General features: G+C 32.6%; 1 protein-coding gene across 1 annotated transcript; it reads right to left on the bottom strand.

The window, feature by feature from the left end:
• Window positions 1-7,567: 7,567 nt before the first annotated feature.
• LOC119614344 lies at window positions 7,568-7,954 on the bottom strand. The gene has a single exon (XM_037970479.1). The coding sequence runs from the start codon at window positions 7,952-7,954 to the stop codon at window positions 7,568-7,570; it is 387 nt and encodes a 128-aa protein (XP_037826407.1).
• Window positions 7,955-11,503: the final 3,549 nt, after the last annotated feature.

Raw genomic sequence — 11,503 nt, forward strand, 5'->3', positions numbered from 1 at the left:
TTTTATTTTATTCGGAAGTAATTGATTTTTTCAAATGTTAGCTTATTAAAATTAAAGTATTTCTTGAATAAAAAATAAATTACTACAAAAAGATCTAAAACTTACAGCTAATGGTAAACAAAAATGTAATTTAAAGAATTTTAGTAATATAAGATAATAAAACAACTACTTAAAAAATTAACACAATATTTAATTTAACAAATATTTAAAAAATTAAGATAATAGTTCGTTAATAAAATGTTTAAATCAATACATTAAGAATTATAAATATGGCAAATCTCTCTCGCATGCCTTAAAAGTCACAATGTAAACATTCAAGATTTTACGAAGGGCATTTAAAAGAAAATTGAGAAAAAGGCATGCCTGAAAATTCACAATCGAAAACTGGACTTAGTCCTTGTTAAATTAAAAAATATTACTAAACTACTTTAAATTACATATTTGTTTACCATTAGCTGTAAGTTTTAGATCTTTTTTGTAGTAATTTATTTTATATTAAAGAAATAATTTCATTTAATAAGCTAACATTTGAAAAAATCAATTACTTTCGAATAAAATAAAATATAAAAAAAAGTAAGAGTCCTATATTCGGCTGTGCCGAATCTTATATGCCCTTCACCATAGTGTATTTAAAAAATATAAATTTTATAAAATTTAAATTTATTTACCTATTTAATTTTCCCGATTATATCATTATTATAGCAATAGCAAAACAACATGAACAACAACAACGCTAAACGAAATAAACACTCAAAAAACAAAATACACAAGGCAGTAAAACCAACAAACATCAAACATACGAAACTGTACACCAACAAACAAAAACAATATACACAAGGCAATGAAACACACAGCCATCCAAACATACAAAACTGAATAAACCAAGAAACAAAAACAATATACACAAGGCACTGAAACACACAGCCATCCAAACATACGAACGAAATACTCGAAAAAAAAAAACAAAATACACAACGCAATCAAACCAACAGACATCCAAACATACGAAACTGAATACACCAAGAAACAAAAACAATATAGGCGCAATTTACATGAAGATTTTTCAGACGTCTGTTTTTTCCAATTCTCTTTTAAGAATCTTCCAAAAAATCATGAACATTTATACGGTGATTTTTTACATGCAACTATGCATGTCTTTTTTTGATGTTTAATTGTATAATCCTTTTTAATTACTTATTGAAATGAAATTTTTAACATAAAAACCATTTAATTTGATTTAAAAAAAATTTATTACACGCTATAGTATTTTTTTAATGCAAATTTTAATGTTTTCATGTAAAAAAAATACATAATTATTTTTTACATGAGCATAATATCAACAGTACGAATGAGTTTAAAGAGGAATGTCAAAAACAATCATGAAAATCCCAAATCATGTTTGTTTTCTTACCCCCCATTCTTCTCTACCCCGCTCACCATCAATTATCGACAAAGGCGCAATTTACATGAAGACTTTTCAGACGTCTGTTTTTTCCAATTCTCTTTTGAGAATCTTCCAAAAAATCATGAACATTTATACGGTGATTTTTTACATGCAACTTGTGACATACCTTTGTCTGAGAGTGGAACTGGCACGCTGGTGGTTGCACGACGCTAGCTCGTCGGATTGGGGTCGGTTCTTTCCACTCAGTTTGTCGACAATTAAATTTCGTGCCATGTTAGAAAGTTTCCCAAAGAATCCTAACAGCTAACATTAAACACAATCACTAAGAAATGGTATACCTCTAAGCTGGACGGACGGACGTTTTTTGACAGTAGCTGTGGGTTTGTTTGGTGGTCAGTTGATCAGGAATCAGTGAAGGCATTGTTGATGATACCTTCTCGGGTTGCCCTCCCCTTATATGGCATTATCTCAGCCATCCATGGCTCCTATGCACCCGTAATAGTAATCGTAGGAACCCCTAAATAAAACTCACCATGTACCACGACTCACACCATTACCTTTCTCCTCTTAGCCTTGCATTTTCACAAATGACAACACGTTGAATATTTCAGATTTCAAACTTAACTATAAACATAATTTTATTAAGGAAAATTATTTTCAAACAATAAATGATTTTATCAAAGAATAAAGAATAATAATATACATCATAAATGTAGTAACAATCATTAAATCATAAAATACTAACAATGATAACAATAATAATAACACTTAACATATAAACATTTTTAACAACAATAATGATTTTAAACCAAGATCATGAATATTGACTTAAAAGCAAGTAATTGAATAAAGTAAATCAGATTTAAATAAGTAATAAGTTATAGACAGAATAAACAAACAAATTGCAAAAAAAATAAGATTTTTGTTAAGTTTGTTTATTATTTATAATTATGTTTTTAATTTTAATATTTGCATTTGCAACGTCAGTTATTTGTTCGTTGTAAGATTTTAGATTTAATATTTATTTAGGTATTTATTTATTTATTTACTTATTTATTTATTTATTTATTTAATCGAAATTTTAATTATTTTTAAATAAACGTTTATTTAAGTATAATTTTTGGTTGATTTTCTTTTCTTTTACTATTATATATTGTTATTCATGTATTTTATTGTTTATTAGAGAACAACAATGATAAATTAAGTTAATTATTATTATAAATAATTAAGTTAATTTGTGATTGTTGTTGTATGTATTATCGAATAAAAATTTTTGAACAAATAATTAAATTGCAGAATATTTAGTATATTCAATTAATTATTTCTTCAAACTTAATTAATAATATTATGTTTAACAAAACAAAATAGTGATTTTACTTATAAGTATATTTATATATTTATATATATATATATTTATATTTATATATATATATTTATATTTATATTTATATTATGTCTGTTCAATAACAAAAAAAAAACTATATTAAGCAGTATCAAAGCAATACTAAATATGAAAAAGGTTTTTGTTATTGAACAGATTTAATATTGTCAAAAATAAATATAGCAAATTATATTAAAAAAAAAATTATAAGTTTTAAAGAATTATATAAACTATATGTATAATAATATGTAATAATAAATACTGATATAATTTAATAAGGATTAATTAAGAAAACTTCCTATTTCTAAGATTAACGCTTGTATTTATAAAAAAATCTTATTTTGCTTTTAATGCACTCAATAGTTAAAGCACACTTTAGCCTTAAAAACCAATTATAAAATTGTGATATTCATAAACAAATAATAAACGTATATTAACTATTGTGCTGATTTATGTTTAAGTTGGCAGCACTGTACAATATGGCTGTCATTTTATGTGTTAGTGTTGCGTACAATTAGGATAAAATATTCGTTGATTCGGTTTTCTTAATTTCATATTTTTGTTTATAATAGATTTTTGACAATAAAAACAAACTTTTAAGAAAAATAAATATATATATGGCTTTAATAAATGTCTATTTAGTTCAGATGTATAAATATAACATATAATTTCTAATTATTATTAAAAGTATCCGAATAACGGATATTTTGCGACAATATATACATCACTATGACACATTTTCTTATTTTTACTTATTTTCCTTGTAATTTTTGATAAATTTTTGCAAAGGCGCAATTTACATGAAGACTTTTCAGACGTCTGTTTTTTCCAATTCTCTTTTGAGAATCTTCCAAAAATCATGAACATTTATACGGTGATTTTTTACATGCAACTATGCATGTCTTTTTTTGATGTTTAATTGTATAATCCTTTTTAATTACTATTCGTAATAAAAATAAAATGAAATTTTTAACATAAAAACCATTTAATTTTTATTTAAAAAAATTTAATTACGCGCTATAGTATTTTTTTAATGCAAATTTTAATGTTTTCATGTAAAAAAGACATAATTATTTTTTTACATGAGCATAATATCAACAGTACGAATGAGTTTAAAGAGGAATGTCAAAAACAATCATGAAAATCCCAAATCATGTTTGTTTTCTTACCCCCCATTCTTCTCTACCCCGCTCACCACCAATCATCGACAAACATGAAAAGAGACGTCTGGGCAAACATGAAAAAAAATCATCGTGTAAATTGGGTGAAATATTGATAAATTTCTTTGATATTTGACTAATTTTAATGCCGGCGAATATATTTTGCATTAGTATAACACTAATCAATATAATTTACATGGTTAATTACTTTATGGCATTATATTTAACCAACAAACTTTGAAAAAGCCAAATCAAATGATTTTGTCCATCATTTGGTTGACAGACGGGCACTTCCAAATTGCCTAAAAATAGTGCTGGACAATTGGAATATTGTCAAATATTCATGCATTAATCCAATAATGCCTAGATTTGAGTTTTTTCTTCAAAATATAATCGTTTAAAAATTTTCTGGGATTTTATTTACAAATTTGTAAACGTTAAAATTAGAATTTTTAGATTTTATTTTAAAAGAAACCATAATTAGTTTTCGCAATCAACCTAAAATTACCGGAAAAATCTTTATCTGAGAAAAAAATTGTTAAAAATCAACTTATTGTTGGCTTAAAGGGTCGAGCCTACAATAAAATTCTTCTAATTGTCAATGGTTTATTGAAGGTGTTTTAAGCTATTTCACGTTTATAAATACGATTTTCCTGAATTTTGCCTAAAATTGTTTAATAAACCTAAATAAGTTTTTATAAATACAGCCGTAAATATATAATTAAGTAATTTAGATTTTAAATAGGTTTTACATATACACATACACACATAACATAGAACATTGAGGTTAGGATTTTATCGAACTCGGTTTCCTTTATGCTGAAGGTGACCTTGTGTGCAAACAATGACCTTCGAAAGGTCGTATGGGTCCTGAAATATCTAGATCTTGTTGGCTTACCCTGGAAGTTCTATTTTTGTCCGACAAATTTCGTCCCACAGTTTAAATTTACTTGAACTCGTTTGGGACTACCCTGTTAATACCTTGGTTGATGTCCGAACTTCGATAATGGAGTTATTTTTCCCTTTTCACACTCCTATGGTGAGCTTTGATTTCTACGATATTCAGTGGCCCTCTACCGTTTTATTTTAAAAAGAATATCTTTTCGGGATTATGGCCTGGCTACAGTTTTTGAGCCTCGCTATGTCTTCCACAGATGGCGTGAATTATATTTCCTTTGTTGATTTTGAATTTATAATCGATCATAAAAATTACTATTGTAATACACTTTGTGTTGTTAGTTTTAAATATCTGATAATTTACACAAACTTTTGTCACTACTACCACTGTTTGGTACTTTACACTGTGGAATTCAATTGATCTTTGCTCGATTATGAACTCATAACTCCTCATAACACCGTTTAACCTATCATACGATCATCGGCATCATGGCTACCAATATCCGATCGTTAATAAATCAATACATTTTGTTGCTATTGATTGGTATGTCAAGGTCACAGTAAGGTTGAAGTCGTCCGTCTTTATTAGTATCCCTTCACTGTAGTGTTATTGTGAATGAAATTCAAGCCCAGGACATAACCGCCCTCTATATGTCATGATCTTCACGACATATGACGTTTGTTTTTGTCCTAAACTGGTGACAAGTGCAAACCAAAAAAAATTGATAAGTAAATAAGGAACCAAAACAAAACAAGTAACCAACATTCATCTCCTAACATTCTGACATGCAATTTCAAATTTTAATTGTGAAAATAAAATAAAGTGAAATAAGTTAAATAAAATTATTATAAATAGTACTTTTTTGTAATAAAAGTGGCCAATGCGGTGTACTCTCCATGAATGAATGGATGGAGTATGGAGAACCGTTCCCTTCCTAGTTTTGGCATGATGCAGAAATAACAAACTAAGGGTACTGTTCCTGACAATTTGTTGCTCCTCAAAATGAGGTGACCGTCACAAAGCCAGTATTTATTGCAGAACCTGTGTAGCAATAAAAACTGGGAACTACGAAGCCGGGCACCTGGCAAAAACTTCGGTAAGTCTGGGTGTTACTACCACATTAAGGCTGGTCTTATTCAAGGTAAGTTTGTATATAGAAATTTTATCAATGTTTATAATCCACTATGAATTGTATTCTATCTATTCACTCAGATACTATCCATTGAACCGATCTAGGAAGTTATCAAATCTACACATCCCCCTTATCTAACAGGCATTCAATTTTATACTGTATCGTGTTGGTGTTAAATAAACATTTTCTATCTTTCTTTCCTTTATCAGATCTATTAACAAATTTCCTATTTTCCAGATAAAACTTCAAATGTTGTGAACTGTAATACATCTGTATCCTGTACACGATTAGAAATGTTCCGTGCTATCACCTTGGTCTCTTAATGTGTTCCGGATTTATACAAAAAAGGAGATTCATACAAGCAGATTCAAGATTGTGTGAGTAAAAGTTTCCTTTCTCGTTTCCTGTTCTGATTAGTCCTTAGAATATGGTTGTTTTAAGTTCATATCAAAAGGGAAATAATCTCCTATCAAAATTCAACTAAATTCGAGTATTTTTCCCTCAATATCAAGTTTCACTAGGATTATGTCTCATTATCGCTTTAGTTATAAACTAATTTATACAAATTTAAATCTAAAAGGAAGGATTTAAGGCATTTTCATGTTACATATTACCTCTATAACCTAGTTATTTACTTATAATCTTGTTGTCTGTTGTTATCTTAGTTTTATGTCCAAATCTTTTTCTCTTGTTTACTACTGCTTAAGGTGTTGTGCATGTATAATTCCGATCAATTGACCGTTCAAGTTTTCTACCTCGTATTGATTAGATCCTAATTTTCTTCTAATCCTACACTTTAACCAGGGTTTACAAAGTTTTGCATTTATACCTTTTGCAAAATTGCTTTGTATGAAGTTCTTTCTATAAACTTCTTGTCCTTCTCTATAAGTTACGATCTTGCTCCTCTTGTTATAATACCTTGCGTTTCTCTCATACGCTTTATGAACATTTTCACTAATTTTGTTGTGTAGATTCTGCATAATTTCTGCTTTAGGAAGTATTGTTGTTTCTCCATCTTCTAAGGCGTTCAATTTTCTTAAGATTTCATAAGCATCCGCATGCGTAATCATGTTGTAGCCGGTGAGAGCAAAGTACGGCGTTACCCCAGTTGACGCGTGTATGGTAGATCTTAGTGATTGTTCTATTTTACTAATATTCTCGTCCCATTTCGACTGATCGTTTTGGAGGAAACTTCTTATGCCGCTTATTATCGTCTGGTTAACTCTCTCACTCGCGTTTGCCTGTGGAGAATGTATTGGTGTTCTTATATGATTTATGCCGAAGGTAGATAGAAGATCTTTGAATGCTCCAGATACAAATTGTTTTCCATTGTCGGAATGGATTTGTTCAGGCACGCCAAACTTGTGAAAGATTTCGTCAACTAAGAATTTGTTGACTGCTTTTGTGGTAGCCTTAGACATTGCTTTAAGAAGTACGAATTTGGTTTTATGATCCAGCACTATAAATATGAATGTGTTTCCAGATCTACTTCTTGGGTATGGTCCAAGGAAATCGATGTACAGTTTCTGGAAGGGTCTGTGTGTTACTACTTCCTTTCCCATTGTAGGTCGCAAAATTTGCTTTGGGTGCTTTATTTCCTTACACAATCGCAGAATCTCACATAATTTTTAGTGTCTTTAACCATTGTTGGCCAATAGAACAGTTCGCGTAGTTTATGTAAAGTTTTGGCTACACCACCGTGTACTGTGTTATCCATATGACATTTACCTAGGACCTTGGATATAGCAGGATTTGGTAACCATACTTTCCATGAGGTTTCACTTCCGCTTTCCCTATCAAACTTAACTTTTTTATAAACCTTGTTGTCCTTAACTTGTATGTCTGGTAACCGTTCGCTATTGTCTATCACCGTCTGAATTAACGTTAAGTATGCTGAGTCTTTGAAATCGTCTGAATCTAAATCAATCAATCTGTCTTCATTACATGTTACTTCTTCAATATCTAATCTAGATAGCATGTCAGGTACTACATTCTTATTGCCTTTTCTATGCTCAATATCGAATCTAAATCCTTGTAATTTCAAGCTCCATCGAGCCATCTTCCGTTCAGATCTTTTTGCTTCATCAACCACTTCAAACTTGAATGGTCAGTTATCACGGTGAAGTCCATTAGCTCAATGTACTGCCTAAACTTTTCAATCGCCAACACAACAGCCAAGCACTCCTTTTCCGTTGTGGAGTAATTCTTCTGAGCAGTATTCAACTTTTTGGAAAAGTATTCAACCGGATGTTCACCTCCATCATCGTCTTTTTGAAAAAGTACAGCACCGACTCCTACATTTGATGCATCACATTGCACGTAAAAATGCTTATCGAAATCAGGGCTGGAGAGAATGGGACTGGAAACTAAACGTTTTTTTAACTCTTCGAAAGATTTTAAAGCCTCTGGTGTTAGTGTGAATTTGGTAGTTTTCTTTAAGGTGTCAGTTAAGGGTGCTGTTAAAGTTGAAAAGTCGCTTACGAATCTTCGATACCACCCTACCGTTCCTAAGAATCGACGTACTTCCTTGGCGTTTTTAGGTGGATTCATGTTTACTATTGCCTCTACTTTATTTTGGTCTGGTTTCAGTTTTCCTCCTCCGACAATGTATCCAAGGTATTTGAGTTCTTTGTAGCAGAACTTGGATTTTTCCATATTGATGGTTAGACCTGCGGCTGTTAGTTTCTGGCCTACTACTTTTAACATCTCCATATGTTCAGTGAAGTTGGATGAGACTATTAGGAGATCGTCCAAATACACAAATATCCTGTCCTTCAGCTCTGATGGAATGACCTTGTCCATCAGGCGACAGAGTGAATTGGTAATGTGGCCTTCCCTGGACAGTAAATGCGGTCTTCGCTCGGCTAGATTCCTCTAGAGGGATCTGCCAAAAGGCATCCTTCAGATCGATGGCAGATATGAAATGCGTGTCTCCAAGTCTCGCGAGCAATCCATCTATATTTGGGAGAGGATAAGCATCCCTCTTTGTGACTTTGTTTAGCTCCCGTGCGTTTAGGCATAATCGATTTTTGTTAGGCTTTATAACCAGTGTTGTCCTGCTGTTCCATTCTGCTTCCTTGGCTATTTCGATCACGTCCAATTCCAGCATCCTGTCGAGCTCCGCGTAAGTCAGTTTTTGTACTGCTGGACTCACTGGATAGTACCTCATCTTCTTGGGCTGAGCATCACCGGTGTCTATACTATGTTTTTCCAGATTTGTCCTACCTAAACCATATTTTGTATAACACCGAAAACTCTGTTTTACATATTCCAATGTTCTTAGTTCCTGTTTTGATAATGTGTGAATATTGTTGTTGTTGGATGTATCTGTCCCTATTTCTTCAACTATAAGTCGAGCAGGATTGATGTTGATCCCTATACTTTGCCAAAAGTCATATCCAAGTATCAGTTCTTGTTTTAAGTTAGGTATCAGGTATAGTACAACATCCTTGTTTTTGGATCCAAACTTCAAGTTAACATGTATCTTGCCGATTATTTGATGACCTGAACCATCTGCAGTTTTTATGTTAGATTTGTAGTCAATGATCTGACAATTCATTTTCTTAACGTTTTGCATACAATTATGACCTAGGCAACTTATTGAAGCTCCACTATCCATCAGTCCTTTAAGGTGTAAACCATTGACCAGTACATCCATGTAAGGTCTGTTATCGAAATCAGCTTCTATCGAGGTTGTAGCTATTTCTTTTCTCTCGGCTTTTCTCTTCTTGTATCTTTCGCGTATTTTATGGTTCTCTCATTTGGACTTGATTGAACATCGTTAAAGATTCTCTCACGTACTTTAAGGTAGTTTTCGAGACGTTGTTCGTATGTTTGAAATGATTTTGTTGTCATGTCGAGTCTTTTAGTTTTGTTGTCCGCTGTCGTAGTTGAAGTTTTGACTGGTCTTGATACGAACATGTCAAACCAGTCCTCGCCATGCTCGTTTATTTGTTTCCCGAACACTTCGGGCATTTGGGCGTGATGACATTTGCGAACCCACATTTGTAACAAAACAGGTTTCGTTGTTCTGAACTGCACTCTATGAACGAATGTCCCGGAACCTTGCAGTTCCAACAAATGAGCTGCCTAGCTGGTTGTTTATCTATTTTAAAAGCTTCTATGTTGAAATCCACATCATTGTGTATCTCGGTGCTTTCAATCTCATTTACTCTCCGAACGGCATACTGTCTGTGACTATTTCTCTTTACTAGATTCCGTTCAGCACGTCGGCATTCATCCAAGAGTTGGTCAAAATTACGGATGTAAATAGGATATATTAACTGGTATATTCCATCCTTTAAATTATCCTTCACAATTCTGACCAGTTCTTCCTCTCTCACTTCACGGCTGAGTTGATTCTTGAGAGCAATTATTTCGCCAATGAAGGTCTCTGATGGCTCTGAGGGATGTTGCCTACGCTCCATTATACATCTTTGGATCTCGGAATCGCTGTCAAATCTACGAAACTTTCGTATCAGGTTGTATTTTAACTGTGGCCATTCGCAATAAGGGTTTTCGCGGCGGAAAGTCCAAAACCACTCATAAGCATTGCCGGTCAGGAGATGATGAAAACCTTTCATTACCGTTGCCATCGGACAGTTATAATCAACTTGTAACGACTCGACTCTAAACACGAAGTCTTCTACCGTGAATGATTTTCTGCTACCATCAAATTTGATTCCCCATTTCTCCAGTTCTAACGGCGCGTTTACTCTAGACTGGGGGTTTAGATTAGGAGTTGGTGGATGTTGTATTTGCGGTTGTTGTTGTTGGTTTTCTGTTGTTTCTGCAGGTCTTTGCTGTGTGGAATTTGCGTAATTTTGCTGAGGTGGTTGTCCTTGTGTATTGTTGAATGTCTCCATGGAGATATTCCTATCCGCTCTCATCACTTCTTGGACGATTCTAGGTACCAATTGCTGCAGGGTTTCGGAGATCTGCTTCATGACTTCAGCTTGAGATGCTCCTACAGACGCGCTTACATAGTCCCTAAGAGTTAAGCCGTCGTTGTTAACAATAGTATCGTTTTCCACTTGTTGGTTTAACCTCAGATTTGATTGGCATTATACTCCTGCCGTATACCCAGGGCTGCATTGCTGCTGAATTGTGGCGAGACTATGGTGTTGTCGGTCTCGGGAGATGATGTTGCCTGTTGTGTTGTGGCTGGTTGTGGGAATCTAATCTGTGTGTTTACCGGTAGTTGTGGAAAAGTCAGGGGACAATAACGATGGTATTACGTTTGTTGTAGTCGTAGTAGTAGTCGGAGTTGTTGTTGTCGGTGCAGGTCTGTTCGGTGCAGGTCTGTTCTGTGGAGGATTTGTCTGTTTTGGATTGTTTTTAGATCTCAATACACTTTCCTGATCCATTATTGTTGAAATGAGAAAATAAAACTATTGTAAAGACGAGAGGAATGAGGATTTCTACAAAATGACTTATTTAACCGTCCTATTAGGGAATATAAACCTATCTAAAGTTTTTCGTTTAATGGAATAAAGCTAAATTAACAAAAAAAAAAACTAATATAGAT

Source organism: Lucilia sericata, unplaced genomic scaffold (assembly GCF_015586225.1).
Source record: "Lucilia sericata isolate MDLA Ls3-8-SP2 unplaced genomic scaffold, ASM1558622v1 Contig002802F_arrow, whole genome shotgun sequence".
NCBI lineage: Eukaryota > Metazoa > Arthropoda > Insecta > Diptera > Calliphoridae > Lucilia > Lucilia sericata.